This window comes from Botryllus schlosseri, chromosome 14, assembly GCF_051294905.1.
Source record: "Botryllus schlosseri isolate E-star chromosome 14, Bs_hap1, whole genome shotgun sequence".
Taxonomy (NCBI): domain Eukaryota; kingdom Metazoa; phylum Chordata; class Ascidiacea; order Stolidobranchia; family Styelidae; genus Botryllus; species Botryllus schlosseri.
In genome coordinates, this window is record NC_137249.1 from 5069593 (window position 1) to 5088674 (window position 19082).

The 19082-nt window shown below is 38.3% G+C and overlaps 3 protein-coding genes across 3 annotated transcripts; all 3 read right to left on the bottom strand.

The window, feature by feature from the left end:
- Window positions 1–1330: 1330 nt before the first annotated feature.
- Window positions 1331–9561, bottom strand: LOC145455387 (programmed cell death protein 10-like). Its single transcript, XM_080333361.1, has 7 exons — window positions 8289–9561; window positions 6063–6119; window positions 5369–5489; window positions 5096–5222; window positions 4512–4593; window positions 3936–4018; window positions 1331–3530 (listed from the first exon to the last, which is right to left on the bottom strand). The coding sequence occupies exons 1-7, from the start codon at window positions 8373–8375 to the stop codon at window positions 3443–3445; spliced, it is 645 nt and encodes a 214-aa protein (XP_080189487.1). The 5' UTR covers window positions 8376–9561; the 3' UTR covers window positions 1331–3442.
- A 4287-nt stretch (window positions 9562–13848) lies between these two features.
- Window positions 13849–16822, bottom strand: LOC145455525 (protein LZIC-like). Its single transcript, XM_080333509.1, has 4 exons — window positions 16686–16822; window positions 15486–15621; window positions 15169–15363; window positions 13849–14363 (listed from the first exon to the last, which is right to left on the bottom strand). The coding sequence occupies exons 1-4, from the start codon at window positions 16784–16786 to the stop codon at window positions 14250–14252; spliced, it is 546 nt and encodes a 181-aa protein (XP_080189635.1). The 5' UTR covers window positions 16787–16822; the 3' UTR covers window positions 13849–14249.
- On the bottom strand, window positions 16809–18804 carry LOC145455530 (uronyl 2-sulfotransferase-like). The gene has a single exon (XM_080333512.1). The coding sequence runs from the start codon at window positions 18568–18570 to the stop codon at window positions 17575–17577; it is 996 nt and encodes a 331-aa protein (XP_080189638.1). The 5' UTR covers window positions 18571–18804; the 3' UTR covers window positions 16809–17574.
- Window positions 18805–19082: the final 278 nt, after the last annotated feature.

Sequence of the window (19082 nt, forward strand, 5' to 3'; positions counted from 1 at the left end):
GAAATCTGTTTTTTTTCAACATCATGTTTGTCAGGTCAATTTTACGGCGCAAAATTGAATATTAGCTTAGTAAGATCTCATAATATCGACGGATTCTACTGTGATTGAGTCTAAAGAGACCCATTTACTATTAAAATGAGAGGTCTTGGCGTGATGAGAGAGCTTAATTGAATACTGACTACTAGGTCGCAGAAAGTCATTTTCACAAGGCAACTCTGGAGCATTTGTTTTGCAATTCAAAACGATTTAGGACTTGAATGCTAGCGCTGCAACAAATTCGTTGCGTGTCAGTAAACAGTATGTATTACTGCTGTAAAGTATGCAATTAATGCACATGGAAAGACCAAATGTTGATCTAACTAATTTACCATGTTGATATTAGAGTATATTCACTTTCAACAGGGACACTCAAAGAGACAGTTTGGCCACCCGGGCAAGTTATTCAGAGGGAGAGGGGTTTGTCAAATTCAAATGTACCCTTAATTTCATGATCTGGCAGTTTCTTTTTCGACTAAACATCCCAGATAAAAGTGCTTGTCCCAGGTTTAATGAATCGAAAGCTATTTTTAATATATCTGGTCAGCTCACAGTCACTGGAACTACCCTATAATCATCCTCATCATAGATGGGAATTAGCATTGTGACAAACATTACGAATATATAATAAACTACGTATTGACCACCCCTCCATACCGAATGCCCGTAGCAATGTGTCGAGAGGAAAGCATGATATTTCGAGGGATTTGCTCATTTAACTGAGCAAAATGTATATTACGAAAATGAACAGTTGGGATTTCAATATCAAGGGCTAAAACTTCTTCTATGTCCGTATAACTGTCATTGATGACTCTCAGTCACTGTTTTGCAGCTATATCATATAAATTTCAGTGAAATATAGGATCTGGGTTTTTTCAACGTCCAAATCTGGGTTTTTCCAAAATATCTCAGTGGCATCTCTGATTGAAGGTACATTTCTTCGAAGTCGGCTGTAGTCGCTCTTAACTAGGTGCTCATCCATATCCCTTCCCATTCCGTGTGCATGCCTCTTATTCACATCGCCTTGGCCCCGTTGCGTGTCTGATTTCAAGTACTACCTCAAATCGTTTCGAGACCCTCCTTTCTTTTCATTGTATCGAAAGTCGGTGGCGTTTCAAAATGATTGATAAACTGACACTGAAACTCTCCCGATTTCTAACCCTTATTACCGTTTTTCCACAGACTAAAACGCTTTACCAAATCACTACACACTTACACAGGTACGCTACATAACGAGGTCCGTACATTGTGTCCGACTATACGGTCAAGCTAGCAAGAACTGTGCAAACCACTCTTAGCTGTAAAAGAAATTCTCATTTCTATTCGAAAGCATTCGGCAGCAATGCCACCATCTCAATAGAGCGACGCACAAACCCCGTAGCTTCGCCAACCAAAAGAGATTTCGACAAACGCGTCAAGTAGTACTAATAGTGGAGTACAAATAAATACCCGGGTGCTGTCCGAAAAAGATGCGCGACATCACAAGTACTCGTCGATGCAGCAAAACACGGGCGACTATGATTAATTAAAACGGATCAGGTCGCAACTGTACAAAACGACTGACAAAGCGAAATAACACAAGCGATAATAAAATCATCGTGCTGATATAAAGGCGAAGAGAATTATAGAATAATACCTCTCTGCCCGCAAGGGAAGAGAAAATAAAAAATTGATTGTGCCGAAGTCATCATACGGCCGTAAAGGCGACGTACTGTCACTCAACTTCCCAAAAGCCAGACAGTGGTTCGAACAGGCGACAGCATCAATACCAAGTTTCGATAATATGAACATCAATGCACTGCACACTAACATAGACATGAGATATCGTTATAACTTGACAAAATTTTGATGTTGATTAGCACGCCGTGCCAACTCGGCGATCAGAAGTAATGAAAGTTGGATTGCGCGATGGGTGAGTCACTAAGCAACTACGTGATACGCAATACGGATACTTGATTCAACAAAGGCCCATCAGGTAACACCCATGTATCCAATGTGCTCCAACGATTTTAAACCATCGCTGATCACGCGGTACCGGTATTGGAGTAGCCCGAGTGCAAAATTTGTTCGTGTGGGGGATAAATTTTGACAATATCTTGGTGACGAACTACGTCATACTTTACAAGTCGAAAATTTGGAAAGCATTGAGACATTTTCTGGATCCTAGATACCGGCACGACCCCAGTGTCCTCAATGTTACGGGAGAAGTTGATGTATGCGATTCTCGAATTTGAACAAGGCCAGTTTACTTCAGCTCTCAGCCATCAGCAGTAAGTAATGTTCACAACCAAATATCTTGCGTGAACATCTCAACTTCTGACAGGATTTTGTGAAATGCAGTCGCGCGCATCACCAAGACTTTATTAGTCGACCAATAATCCGCAGGACGCATTTTCGGCATCCCCTTGACGCAACGTTTCCCGGTAGAATAGCACAGCAAAGTGAGCCAATTGTGAATCATGGATGGGCAGATTGAGTAGAGCAGTATTCCGGTTTAGAGCCTAGAATCCTACGGAATTCTTCACAGTACAATGCTGACATCACGCAATCAGCAATGACAAGCAAGATACCGGCATCCATTACCACGTCAAGTCGGTTTGGTAAACAGCTGGCAAAATAGAGTCCGTACTCCGTACAGGCAGCGGCCGGAATCATCAGCTTCTACAAAGCGGTCTCTAGACATTTTACGAATGCAGTAAACCGGATACTGTCAACGTTTCGTAACAGATTCGACTGAAAAATATGATATTCGTGACAAAACTGGCCGTTAAAAAATCGAATCCGACTACCGCGTGCAGCCCGGAAAAAATCACTTGATACAACTCACTTTGATTATCATCATTCGCAATTCGTATCGTAACCAGACAGAGTTCGTGGGCTCAGCCCAAATCTCTACGCCACAGGGTCAAATTGTCGGATGGTCCCAGAACAGTAGTCCTAGACCGGGGTTCGATGAGCGAGTCTCAGGGGGGTTTGCTGAAGGTCAATACACCACAAAAGAATAATTTGCAGTGAAACATTTTTTGCTTTGTATGAAAATCATGTTCTAACGGTTTTGTCCTTTTAGCACTGTTGTTGATACGCAGTTCGTTTTAATGTGGTAGACTTTTGTTTTTGTGACGAGGCAAAAATTCGGGGTTCGCTGAAGTCCTACAATTAGCGTGGATAAAGGGTTCACCACTTACCAGGTTAAGAACCACCGGTCTAGAAAGTGCCACCTGATTTTTCCATTAATATATAAAGCGCAGTATAAAATCACAATCACAAAGAAAAAAGAGAGCTCAGCGAGTTACTAAAATCGTGACGGACGAGCTTGATTGAAACGAACTCCGGCCTCCGTTGAAGAGCTTCGACCGCGAATACTATCGGAATATATTCTCTATTTCTGTCCCGAGCGCGGTCTCGCCTAGTCCGGTGAAGTGCTCTTGAACACCATGAGGATAGCGTTGGCTTGTTGAATGAGTCGATTGGCACTTGCGAATACGCGAGCCTCCCTGAGAATTATTACGGATTGAGTTTTCAGCAGTTACCATGTCTAATATAATATTATCAGTCACAACTTGAAAATGAATACTTCCCATGCACTTGAGTAGAAAATTATTTAATTACTTCTACTTCTACGACATTTGCAAACAAGTAAGTGCATTAGCTTAGTCACATCATGAGCAGGTTAAGCAAAATCAATGAATCCTCACAATGAGAAACTTGTCTCGTATCTCGACTGGAAACACAACACGGCCAACGATAAAACATTGGTTTAGTATGCAGTAGACCAAACAAAGTTGGGAGACATAGGGAAATTCGTCTATTTCTGCTCGCAAGGCTTATGGCACAGCACAATACGTTCTAGCCACCCTAATTCCCAATATGTCAGTCTATCGTAGGTATACTCAACGTACTGTCCGTCTCGAAAATATATTTTCAAAGTGTCGCTGAAATTCTTCGAACACTTCACGAATTCCCTCTTTTGCGCGTCCAGCGTCTGCAAGGAGAGCGAGCACACTTTTGAGATACAGCTCAAATATTTGCGTTGGCCCGGAATGTTTACGGCACCGTTGCCTTTTTTTTCGATTGGTTTCAAATATGGCGTTTGTTGACACGAGCTGGGTAAACTAATTTGAGTAGCGTTATCGATTAATGCAGACAGTTACGGTAGAGGCCATCGAGCATTCGGTCGATAAAAATAACCTTACAGCGACATGACATGACTATATGAATTGACCAAAATATAGAAATGACTTATGGAATGTGACATAACGAAACAGAAGTAACATTCTTAAATCTTGCTACTCATTAACGGAATGGGTCAGGTATACTAACAAACATAAATGTTTACTGCCAACTCCCCACAAAACCACTGATGTACATTCATTGTCGAACATCCGTTAATCTAGCTCATATAAGCCAGTACGTGAAGAAAATGGAGAAAAATGGCAACACAACCGTTAAAATCCAGGATATCGAAAGACACTCACCCTTCTATTCGTCCGGCTACTATATCTTCTAAAAACTTCATTCACAGCGTCCAGAAGGTCTTTTATTGCACTTGCTATATCTCTAAATGTACGGGTGGCAAATCATAGAAAAAGCAGCAGCATAACCGCATTGCAGTTCTATTGCCTGCCAATTTCCATGTAAATAACAGAGCGTTCATACCAAGGAAATTACTCTGCATTACACGCATTGAAATTTACTATGCATCTTTAATTCATGACACGTCATGTATGTGTTTACGGTAAGCAGTCACAACGGCATTGTATGCAAATTGTCTGAACAGAACGTCTGTTAACGTACTGACAATACTACAAAAGTGATAAAACATGAAAAAATGATTGAAGATACTTCAAAACAAGGGTGTGAAACAATTGCTATGCAACTTTCAAGGAATGAAATTTAAACATCATATCTGTGAGTGAGGGACAATCGTCATTTTTCTCTGCATCTGGCTTGTATTGGCGACCCAAATTTTTTAAATCTACTGTGAATGCCTATAGTTTTGACAACTACGTTTAGACGGGTTTATTCATGTAGAAGCACGTAGAAAAGAAAGTTTACAAACTTGATGGTTTGAAGAAATCTCGGCCTGTCATGCATCTCATCGGGTATCCTCGATAAAATTAGTTTTAGTAATTGGGCCCTGTCAGAAAGCTTTTTGAACTCGGGTTCTCGATATTGCAGGGCGAATTCTACAAGAAAAAAATACATCTGGTCAGAAATTGGCATGATAAAATGCCCGTTTTCAATTTGTGAAGATATCAGAACGAATGTTCTCTTTGTTCAAACTACATATCGAGTGGTAAACGATAGAAATATTTAAGTGACTCGTACATACCCGGGCTGTCCCTGCCAGACATTCTTAATAAACTCTCAGTGAAATTTATTTCATCCGGGGCCTCCTTCTGCAGCAAGCCGTTGAGAAATTCTTGTGTAAATCCCGGCACTTGGCTTTCCGTCTGAAATTGACACAATAGAAAGCATTGCCGAATATCCTGTCTTCATTCAAAATTCTTCAAATATTTCAATTTCATATTTTGTAAAGTGATTTTTTTAAATGTTTGAACAATTTCCAGGCGTGAGTCATCCAAAATTACCTAAATTTGATTTGAGACAATTGGATTCGACACTGGAGTTGAAATCCCAATTCGCTAGCAATTCAATTCAATCTCAACGCTGGCAAACTATAATTTGAGGATGAAAGTATTCAATGAAATGTCAAACTAAAAACTTGTAGCATAACTTGTCATTTACTAAAATAACCTCACAACTTTATCCCATTACCGCATAGCAATCCAATGTTACATTGGTGATAAATTACAGTCAATCACCAGGGAAGAAAGCACTTGACTATTCCCTGATCACAATGCGACCCCTTAGGCAAAAAACACACCAAGTCTCGATTGAAATTCTTTCAGGGAAAAATTTAATCACCCAGGAATCGCACAACTACCAATGCTAGATAGATTAGGATTTTTAAGGTCACAACACAACGTACCAAATATCAAAGACCACAAGATGGAATAACCAACCTTTGTAAATGCTTCCTTGAGCATGTGCGCAGTTCTATCGTCAAATTCATTTGCAAGCTGAAAGATGGTAAGCAATGATAATAAAATATGAATGAAAGTCGTTAAGTGACGATATTGTCTGGGTTAAAACACCAAAGAAAAACACACAGTGTTGTCCTCTATATTATCAGAGATCATTGATCAGGATAGGACTTATAAAAAGTTATATTGAAATTGTGTTTCAATACCGTGTGAAGCCTTAACGTTCGATTATTACTATACACATGACGGATTAGCCTGAAGCATAGAAATACATGACTTAAAGTTTCAACCTACCGATAAGCACATGTCGCTTTCAACTTAGAAATCTGAGACTAATTAAAAGAAATAGCAAAGTCGCCTGTCTGGCCGCAATACCTTACATGGAACATAAATCCGACACCACAAAATGATGGAATAAGACTTCAAATTCCACAAACAATGTGGAAAATGAAAGATACATAACGATGGGACATGGGATATACAATATGCTGTTGGGTTACAGATTAAAATTTGCTAGCTCAATGCGTGATCACAAATTCGTGAAAATTGTCATCTATACAATATCCTGTGAAGTCAAATTAAATTGAATATAAATGCTAGAGTTAGTGTTATGCACAGAACAATGGATACGCTGGTAAATACAATATCTCGAATGCATCATAGCAACAAAAATGCCCAAGTACCACAGCTATGATTAGAAGTGATCGTGACGGCACTTTGTGTTTCAGCATAGATGGCGGAAGTACTCTCACAAGAGTACTGCATCAAGTTAACATAGGGAAATGGCCGTAGAGCACCATACAGAATATTAGGCCTATGAGTTGCTAACCTGATATTCACAACACGTTGAAAAATAGTGACCGAAATCAATTCGGATTTCAAAATATATTTACTTTGTACATCTAATTACATCAAGCATTATTATAGTAGGAGTCTAAAACTTCATACAACAGAATAGGAACAAAATAGAAAAACTTGACTACCTCTGAAGAATCTATTTCGGGATTCACTGATACTATGTCACTTGTGAAAGTTTATTTGAGAAAGAGTCATGGCAGTGGTAAAGCATCTAATCCTCAAAAAACGACTGAAATCAGAGTAACAAATCGCATATATGTTTCAAGTACAAACAAGCTATATTTGCAAGCACCAGAGTAAAAGTATTTTGTAATTTGACTGTCACATACAGCTCAGGAGAGCTAGATACATTGCCTATCAGTGGTTCTCAACTGGGGGTCCGCGAAGCATCTTCGGGGGTTCGCAACACCTCTAAATTTGTGAAGTGATTGAAAACCTAATTTTTATTTTTCTCAATTAGGGAAAGCGTAAGACAGTTTCGCTTCATAATTGCTAAAACTTTAGGACTCGCGTCATTAAAATGTTCGTGTGAAATCAAATATCCGACGGTGATAACTAGGGCAAGTTTGTGTTTTTACAGCTTGCGGCAGCTTCCTAAATACTCAAAAGTTATGTAGTATGGTGTTTTAAACCTGTTTGGAGGACTCTTATATTGCAACTTTTTCCCATTTTTTCATGCAACTAATCTGTCCCAATGAATGAATTGAAACCTCGCCGCAAAATCCATTTTCTCCTGTGATATAACCTAACTACTAAATAACTTCAAAATGAGATGCTAGATAAAAATGACCAGGTTGGACGTGATATGTTCATTATAAGCTCATACAAAAAGCTGTCGTCGGAAGCGTTACGCGTTAATATTACATTCGCCACCCATAAATCTTTGTGGAAATGGATTTTCGGCACTAGTTCATATCTAATCGAAGACGCGGATCTTCAAGACAATAAATACAGCTGCAAAATTCGTTTAGAAATAATGAACGTCTACCCAATTTCCACATATAGTGTGACGCCTGTTTATCACTAGACACGATACAGATGACGGTTACGCGATAATTGAGCTAATTTTGAACAAAAACTAGTGGGCGTCCGCAGGGGTCCATAAGGGGTCTGTGAAGACAAAGAGAACCACTGGCCTATATGAAACAATTAATAACTTGAAATAGATATCAAGAAATTAGCCTTGATCACCAAAGCAATGGATCGAATTTGAACATTGTGACCATGATATTAGTATGCCTGCCCACAAATTTTTGCATAACCAAAGTGTTTGATGAAGTCTGGCAAATTCTATTGCATAACAGTCGAACAAAGCGATATTTCTCTAATCATTGGATAATTGCTTACCTCGTCCAATACAGGCAGGAGAGCAACGTGAAGTGACACTGATACCGGCTTCATTGATGTGTGATGGTCATTCGAAGAGCCAGCCATGGCTTTTACAACAATATCCAGTCAATGAACTCGGCTGGCGCTGACTATATGCAACATCTAATGCGCTAAATCTTGATTCTGATATGAAGCAAGGTTGGTGAGCTTTTGTGTTATGAATAATCGAATATGACACAGTGAGTACCGAGTATAAATCAATCGGTCTCTTTGATGATTTGCGAAAATCAATTTTCATGATGGCTTTTCCATTTACAATTGATACCTTAAGACATGTGTATGTAGCGATGTTGGCTCAACTAGCAAGGTAAAATCATGCACCCCTTTCAGGAATAGAGAGACACTTTACTTCAGCAATTCCCATATTATATATTACAAACGAAAACAAGAACATATGCCGAGACACCGTCAGAACTGTACTTCAACAGTTGCCCAGGCTTGTACTCTACCACATAACACATAATGCTATACTATACAAATACTAGGAACTAGGCTATATACGGTATACAACAATACTTGTTCATGATTATACACACTAAAAGGAGCAGGCCTATACGGTAACTTGGTACAGATTAAACATATGACAAGGCAACGATAATTACACAATATTGTATGGTCAATATAACACTTCGAGGGTTACGTGACTACTCGTTAGAACTGACTCTCATTAGTGGCAAGTTCCAAGTCGTTTCCTGACAGAAAACATGCATCATCGCCCTGACGGAAAGAGAGTAAGCATGAGATGACTCGCAACATCACAACCTTATCGGCATTGTTTTTCTTGGTGTCATTCTATCACGAATCATTCCAGTACATTTCTAATCACAACACTACACAGCTACAAACTACGCAACTACAAAATGTAATTTTCACAAGTGCCGATACAGTGGATCCTGCAATTGAGGTCTGGAAACTAGAGGTCGACCGATTATCGAGATGGCCGATTATCGAGGCCGATATTTAGAGCTTGCCCGATTATCGATATCGGTCTATGAAGGCCGATATCGCGGCCGATATTTAATATTAAAAAAAATTAAAAATATTGGAAATTCAATGCCCCGTGTTCTCAATCTCAAGAACTTGACGACGCAAAGGATAATATATGACAGATTTACCATTGTAGGACGAGTTTAATTTGGTTAGCGTGCAGAGAAACTTTGCTTCCTGCATTACAATCTACCATTTCTGAACTGATCTGCAATTCTGTATCATGTTTTGATTTTCGGGCTATCCCAAATTTCAACGAATGTTCACAATTAAGCAATAAGTCTTTTCAATTTCAGTTTTCTCGTTTGTTGTTCAGCTTTCTGTGAGAGAGAGAGAGAGAGAGAGAGAGAGAGAGAGAGACAGAACTATTTCGTTTGCAGATGAGTTGAAAAATATCTGCAAATATGCGGTATAAAACAATGCACTATCAGTATTGACTGGTACTGGTGATATTATTTTTAGAGCCCGACCGATTATCGGTTCGCCGATAATATCGAGTCGATATCACACACAGAATTATCGGTATCGGCAATTTTCGTCCTAACATGGCATAGGGAGTCAGAAAACTTTAATACTTGACCGCTAGACTTGGAGTATTGCAGATTGCAGAATATCATATAGCTTACACTTTTGAGGTGTCCTGATGCAGCCTTTCTAGTTTATTTCATGTTTGAGTCTGACAATGGCTGTAAAGCTGTTGAAAGATTTGCTATGAAGTTTTAAAAACACACCTTTTGGAGTAGATTCCACCTTATTTGAATATCGGCTGAATATATCGGTGAAGGTGTTAGATATCGGTTTTATCGGTATCAGCATAAAAATCCAATATCGGTCGGGCTCTAATTATGATCATGTAATGATCTTCATTCTTCATGTCCACTCATGTCAAGTGTGCGAAGGTAATGGCCATTATATTATGGTCATTTACGCTGTGAAGTCATATACTGCTAATAAAAAAATTGCTCAATGCGACACGTTTATGTACAAATTATAATTTCAGCCCCATTTCGAAGGCATTTTTTTAAAATATAAACCGAACACACACATCAGCTATATTCAATCTATACTTATAGAGGTACTGAATTGTCGGCCTTACATATTTCATGCAAATTTTAGTTAACTTTATATGAAATGAGAGTAGAACTCATCATAATCATTTACATATTTTAGATTAGATTAGACTACACTTATCTGGTATATATGTTGAACATGGTAAACACATTTAATACAGATCAATAATGGACAATAGCTAGTAACATGAATATGATATCTGCCACATGGTAAAATGCTTAAAATCTTGTATATCATTACAAAACATTTGACGAAAGTTGAAATATGCGATAAATATAGCGTAAATAAAAGTTTACTCGGACCAGATCTCAAGAACATTATCATTAGCAAAATGTAGGGATTTTACAAGCTTGTCATTCATAGAGTAGAGAAAAATGTATAGAGGTGTCAATTGTGAGCACACCGATTGATTTATTTGACTTTGCCTGATCGTACATACCTAGGCTACACACTCGTACAACATTATTGTGATTTAAACATTTTAAACAGATTGCAGTTCAATAGCATTTATCTATCTGTAGGTCATGAGCATCCGTCGGATCAGACTAAAAACTTGTTTGTGGTACTGCGTACTGGCATGGCATCTTCTATTTACATATATGTGCTCAGGACACAGGGATTTCGATTTCGTGGGGAGGAAAAATTATGGAGCTGACCATAACCTAACGCTAACGGTTCTGTCGTCAAACCGCCTCATCAGAAATAGAATTTACAGCATCAATAACGGAAAGTTCAGTTTTGCGTCGGTTTCCAAAATACGTAGATACTAGAAATAGAAATATATACTAGAGATGTTTCTTTGCACAAGTAGCCTATTCATGTGATAGACGGAAATTAAAGAACCATTTAAGCACTCCCATACACTATAGATTGCTAGGCTAGGAATGAAACATTGTTGACTTATTGGATTAGACTATAGAAGCAATAGGCTATCTGGTGTGACGAATGGATAAAATCAAGTCAAGACATATTTCAAAGCGATGGCTGTTTCGAAACATCGACAACCATTTGATTCAATGCTCAATTTCAATGTCTAAAACCCTCACCGAATCTGTTTCACACTCGCTGGCATTCTCAGTAAAACCTGATTCAGAACCAGAGGGGTAGGGCTATACGGTATCGCGTGCCGTATCTTGTTTTTAACTACAAAAATCGTAATACACGCCCGTGTCACAATATTACCGTGAGTTTCAGTGTATATTATTCCATCATTCCATGTCTGAACTGCACCAACGCTACCAAATTTACAGATCAAGATATTAACAGGACTACCGGCGCAGCATCACCCATCGTACGACGCTCATGTCATGAAGCAGCATACCCTTCTATCTTCCGGTCCTTTTCGGGTTGCCGACTATTTATTCCTGAATTGCCTACCGCCTCTTGTGGTTGTCTTACGGATGAACGGCGAAAGCATACAGATTTACCATGGGTAGAGATGCCTGCCTCAGAGCATAGTGTTCTAAGGCGCACTGATTTCGATCCGGTTAATAATTCAATGAAACCTGATATCTTATCATTGTCATGCGTAACAATTTTGATTTTTAATAATAATAATTGTAGGAGCACTGATTTCGATCTGGTTAATAATTCAATAAATCATCGTCATGCGTAACAATTTTCAATAATTTTCATATTATATTCCCATTTGTCCAATACCCACGCACACAATGTATAATGCGATATACAAGACATACAATGCGATGTCATATACAGATAGGATGCCGTTGCATGTTGCATCCATTTCGGCCTAGTACCTACTACCTGATGTTACCATGAATACTAGCCTGCCTTCGGGGTTATCGGAACACTACCGAACATCGACCTCGCCCTCCGCGACATGCCACCTTATTTTGTCGCTTGCGTCTTATATACTCTGCATTACTCGAGTCAAGATTTTCTGATGACTCGAGTCATTTTCTCAAAATACGGAAATGACTCGACTCGAGTCAATCTGTGTATTGACTCGACTTGGACTCGAGTCATTGCACATGACTCGAACCAAGTCATATGACTCGAGACACAGACGGCAAAGATCGTTATTTCATCGTAATTTCGAAGGATAGTAAAGTAACCATCCTATTGGGATTTCGTCTATTAGGTACTAGTAGGCTTACCATATTTCGGAAATGAAAAAAGAGGACACTTTTTCAGAAATTTCAGACAAGCAAAACTGGAGAAGAATTCTCAAAAACAGGTAAATTTCACCCGCTTCATGATCGGTTGACTATAAAAAAAAAAAAAAAAGGTCATCACTACCGCTCAGAGCTCAAAAACACGTTTTTCAGTCCACATAGCTAGGTGGATGACTAAAAAAATAAGAAAAAAAAAAAAAAAGGTCTTCTTTTCGCTCAGAGCTGAAATCACCACTTTTCCCTCCGAAATGCCCGCCGGAGCTTCACTTCTGCGCTAATTTGCGGCATATCACTCGCAATTTCCTCTAAATCTGACCTAAATTTTCAAAAAAGAGGACAAAATCTCAAAAAAGAGGACAAAAGGGCGTCCTCCGAGGACACTTTCAAAAAAGTCAAAAAAGAGGACAAATCCTCTTAAAAGAGGACGTATGGTAAGCCTAGGTACTAGTACTTGAAAATGCGATCAGAAACTGCTGAAAGTGAGGAAAATTAGTACATTATAAATGCGAACTATTCAATATCACCAAACAGAGTTATAAAAAGTGAGTGTAACGAGATTTTAACTGGAAACTGAGCTGTCAACACATTGACTTGGACTCGAGTCAAAACTATAAAAGTGAAATTGACTTGGAGCCTTGTGACTTGGTTACAACCCTGTCAAGTTGTTTCGACACCTTCCTATCTTTTCATTGTATCGCAGTCTTGTGATGTTTTGAAATGATGAAAATATTATATACCTGATTGATGACCATAGCCTTTTCTTCGTCGCTATTTCTTGCTCTTTTCTTTCTTCGGGTCTTTTTTACTGGGCTGTTTTTGTCACCGTAGGAACAGCGACACGAAACGACTTTAAATAGTATTTCAATCCACGCCGCTTGGTATTACACACAACAAAATAACTCATGGGCAATTAGCGCGCTTAATGACGAGTAACAAGATAACATAACGAGGACAAGTAACGAAAACAGACAGGCATTTGTCGGTGGGCAAAAGCGATGTGTGACCCAGTGATATTAAGAGCAGATCACTGTAGAATGGGCTTGAAATTTGTAGTGACACCGCAGCAGGCACCGAGCTTGGCTAACATAATTCATCCAAAGTTGAGATATGCTTTAAAAAGCCGCGAGCAGCAGTAAATCTGTGCTGAGCCGCAGAAAATCTCAGTGCGTAAAGAACCGATCTTGCCAGACGTATAGTTTTCAATCCTCATTCCAGATCAATACACGAAATAAATTTTATTCAGAAGTGCACTCATCAGGACTCATCTGACTTGGAATAGAGTTATGCTACAAACTTATACACCAGGGATATATTAGAACTATATATCACTGTTACACAATTTATTTCTCATCGAAATATTCAAGATAGGAAGTAAAAAGGCTCATTAATGATGGGAATTGGCAGAGAGCAACATTAAATGGTAAATTGGATTTTACAAAGACAGCAGAAATTACAACTTATTGCCTTAATCAGTCTAATACCGCCTACAACTGAATTCATCAAATCTTAACACCTTGAAGGCAACGACCAGAATTCATAGCATATCAGAGCACCCCACAAACACTGTGAGTAAGAAGTTTTGAATGAAACAAAATATTTCACATATTTCTAATTGCTAATAGCCGTGCCAAGGTGTAAAAAGTGGCATAGAAGGTATGCACATCATCGTTGTTGCATATTGCACAGTGAATAGTCCAAGAATTGTAGAGTACGTTTTTCGTTTTATTCATTCCTTCTCAATGAGACCTTCCGCTGATTTGATACTGTTGTCTGTTTCTTGAAACGCAGCCAGCGACGAATCGCTGCATTGAGAAAGGAACATTTCCTCTTCGGGAGATATCTGAAAATATGATTCACCATGAAACAAAATAATACAACAATAAATGATATAGCAAGCAAGATAAGCTAGTCTACAGCAGAGGAGTGGCCATTCTCCTAACTCCAAAGCATTTTTGACGAGGGACAAATAACAATTATTGAGAGAAGGCTCAGGGCATACACCGTGGGTGACATAGTAGAAGTAGAAATATATCATAGATTTCCAATCCATAACATGTAGAAGTAGCGTTTCCAAGATGTATCAAAACTACTTTATGTCGAAGTAGAAAGTAGGAGATCTGAAGAGTAGTCAAGTAAGTATATTTGGTGAATGCGTCACATACATTAAGTTATCAATAAGAGTTTTTTTTTTGAAATTGAAAGACACATAACAGCGGCTCCCAAAAACGACTAATGACAATTTAAATAGGTTTGGACGGTACCCCTTTAAAATATATTCAGTTAACCGGCACAGATGCTACTTTGGTCGGTTGTCACTAGAAGTGATGTAAACTTATCCAACAAAAAAAACTCTCTACTTCGGGAAATCCAAAGTGTCAAAAATTCGATAGTCTTGGGTTTGGCTTGCTTTAAAATCCGTTTAAATAGAAGTGGTGGATTAACATATGAACATCAACAATTTCAACAATGACGTGACATCACAGATAATGTCTTCAATGGTAAAATCATTTACACATCGATATCAAATGCACTTCACAGTATGATCATACGTTGTAATATCAGTTGCACTTCTGGAGATGTATGCAATGCACGATGGCACCTGGTAAAAAGATCATTTGATAACCATATAACAACACCCTACTCACTTTGCCATCGAGTTTTTTGACAGCAGTTAGAATCTCCACTTTCATCCGAGTATAGACATCTTTAGATAACTTCCCAATCTTATGATCTCTTTCAATCTCCTGGAGCCTTGTGCGTAGCTGGCCAGGTTCTTTTTTCGCAAACAACTTGATGACTTCGGGAGTTTTGAACGCTTGACTGATCGCAGCTTGTATAGCCTGAAATTGTCAGAGAATTGTAGACAACCGCGGACATTGTCCTTTAAAAGAACTTTGAACATGACTTCATATGCTTTCACTAGTTCATGTTACGCGACATAACATCAGAAATCTGGACGTACCAACTGCATAGAATTTACACTGTCCACCAATGTAACATCTCCTTTAACCATCTTGGCCAATGATTCTTTCATTTCCTTCAATTGTTCAATGGTTTCGCTTTTCAATTCTTCATATTCATCATCATCGAAGTCCTCTCTGAACGGCAAATTAAAGTTTATCATCCAATACTATGTCAGTAGATAGATGGTTATACATTAGTTAGGACTGTTTGAAAATATTTTCTTTCTTGTATCTTGCTGGCTGGCGATTAAATCGTTAGGTTGCCTTAATATACACACACCAAATTTGAATTCATTCCAACCGGTAATCACGGATTTCGTACAGGTTGAAAATTTTCAATTTACCGAAAAATGAAAAAAAAAAAATTTCAAATTTTTCTGTCAACCGCATGAAATTGTAGTGCTGTCTTCAAAAACGATGCAAAACAAATTTGACTCAATTCCAACCTGTAGAAGCGGAGTTATTTGAGTTTTTCGATGATAATTCTTGGATTATCCACCGATCAATGATATCATTTCACATTCTTACAAGCATAGGTGACGGGGAAAAACACTGGAAACAATACTTTCGGATAAATTGCTTTTTAGGTCAGAATGGGTAAATCGACTTCATTCAGTCGCAGTGGATTCAAAGTAGCTTATGGCCAGTTTTCCAATTTTTATGGGTACGGTAGCTATTAAAATTTGAAAAAAGTTTTTGAAATATTTTCAATTATATTCGGCCAAATCTAGGCCATGGTTATGCCTGTCACATTGTTTCAAAGTTAACCAGGGCCAATAGACGGTTGGAAGAAGACGAAAACTTAACGTAAAGTCAATTTTCTCAAAATGCGTAAAATGGACATAAGTTGGTTTGATTCAACTGCAAAGATTATTTAAAAACCAGTAGGATTGGTTTATTCCGTTATAATCATGTCATTTCTTGTGTTGATGAAAACATAAAAAACTAAGAAAAAATACTGAATGAGTTAAATAAAAATATGTGATACCAATATACCGTAATTGTTGACTATGAGTAAAATTACAAATGCCAAATGAAACAGAAGTTATCAATAGTCAAGTAACTCACTGAGCAAAGTAGGCAGCGTTGGTGCTGAAGTAGAAGTAATTTTAACAATACATTCTTTTACTCAAGTACAACGCCGCAACCCTACAAAGCATTTGACAAATATTGATACGATTTGACTACAGAAGCTTTACCTTGACTCTTCAAGATCAGCAAGTTGCTGGACCAATCTATCCAACTGTTCCTCCAAGTTTCGACGCAGTACCGAAGTTTCAGTTGTCCCACGAGAAGACATCTCGAACTTACAAAACGTACCAGTAATTTCAATCTCTAGTTACTGAAATTGGTATCGTGGACATTATTTATCTGATAATTTTTGATAGGAAATTGTGAATGGCATAAGAATGTCAAATATCCTTTTTCGTCGTATAGGCCTGCGAGGCATCACAATCATATGAGCCACTAACAACATATTAATCACAGTTTCAGAATGCACAATACATTTCTAATTTGGAAAATCTGCGAGTATGCGAGGTACAACAAAATGGTAAGCCACGGCAAACAATTTGATATTAGTGGAGGAGGATTTTTAAATATTGTAATAGTTGAACAATATTAGTTCTAAATTCATAGCAATAATATTTCCTTCTTGTATTGTAATGCAATTAAACAAAGATATAAGCACAGGATAAAACCAGCGCAAGATATCTGGGACCGATGTATGACTGAGAACGAATTTCAATTGTTAAGCTCTTCTTATGATGAGCCTATAGGCTTGTATAATGTGCATAAACAATATTCTATGAAATATTATGCATGATAAAGTAATAATTTTAGAGCGGTTATTCTAATTTTACCAACACATGATTGCTAATTTTTGCACAAAACGTCAAGTATTTCACAAAAATATACGAATATCATCACCACACTGCAACATTGCACATATTGAAACAACAAATGATTCAATTGGTAGAGAAAAGAGATGAGAGAAAATATAATAGGTTGAGCAACAAATAACCTACTGTATGATAAATATGATAGTGTGGCCAATCACAGTGCTGAAATAAACCAATTGCAGATGACTTAATCAATCCGATATTTAAATTTCAGAGTCTTATATTTTTTCTTCGCAAATTCATACACGACGTAATCTTCCTTTAGAAGATCATATCTAAGCTTGGTAAACGCTTCTTCTGTAAGAACATCACGAATTACTGTTCTTGTACGGCTTTTTGTAAAATTAGCAATCTTCATCCAAGCTGCAAACGCTCCTTTGAAGTATTGTGGAATCATAATTTCGAGCAATTTCAAAGTGTTTTCAAAGTCTTCAGTCATTCCAATTAACAAGTAGCTATCATTGATGTGTCTCTTTGCCAAATCGATCCGCGTTTCAATTGATGGTTCAGTACATGCAGGGTCAAATCCACAGAAATAATATATGTAATGGAATCGCACGTATGGTTGATGGCAATGAGGCTCATCTTGCAGTATGCATTTATTTATATCACTGAGGTTGTTTTGAGAATTCTTGATTTGTCCTTTCTGGTCACCATATTTTATATAGTTGTAATGTGATACAAAGCGATCAACAGGGTCCCGTAACATATTGATATATATCGGTGATTTGAAGCCGTGCTTTCTAAAATCCAAATAATGAATATGGCGATTATAAAATGTGGGCGCTCCTAAATGTGCGATTTTTTCCATCTCCTCGAGCATCAGCTCTTTTTTGGGGTGAGGGTGTGAATAATCGGTCGAGCCGTCAGAGTTAAATTGGTTGGAAGCAGCAATATTGCGAACAAGCGCAATCAGTGACCGGCTTCCACATTTTTCAATTCTATTGTAGAAAACAGTTCGATTCAACACATTCGTCGAATTCAATGAGTGCTCACTCCCATTCTGTAGATTCGACAGATTTTGGTCCAATGCTGTGTTATGAATTTGGGAATTATTGAAGAGCCCACTCTTGAAGAGAAACGTTGTTGCAGATGTCGCGTAGAAGTGTATCCATCCATACTGTAGCAATGCAACAATCAAAGAGAAAATTCCGACACCGGCAAGCTTTGTTACCGAGCGCATATAGATCAAAGTCAAAGTTGCATCAGCAGTAGTATGCAATGCAATGCATGGATCACGATGCTTACTGTATTGACATCAGACTAAGATCAGCCTACAAAACCGTCGCATGCACATAAGAGTAACACCTTTCCACAAACTCCAACGGGAAATATACCCGCTTTTGAACCAAAATACTGTAGATATGCACGGAATCGTCACAGATCGCAAATCGTGCTAATCTCTGTCTCGGAAAAACAAATTAATCGCTATTCGTCACTAGAGGAGCTGATGGTCTGTGTATTTTTTGACAATAGTAAGTTGTTGGTCCGGCATCACGGCATTATCGAACACTAGCTCAAAAGTGCAGTCACGAGCCTTGTTGAAAGTAGGTAGTAATGTAGTATGGTATTCCTCTACGTTTTTTTTCGCCGGGGTGGGACAGTGTAGTCGACGTAGTAACGTACAAGAATAAGCAGTAGCTTTGTTGGAGTCGGGTAGTAGGACTGGTCGCCCCCTTCCATGTAGTCGAGTCG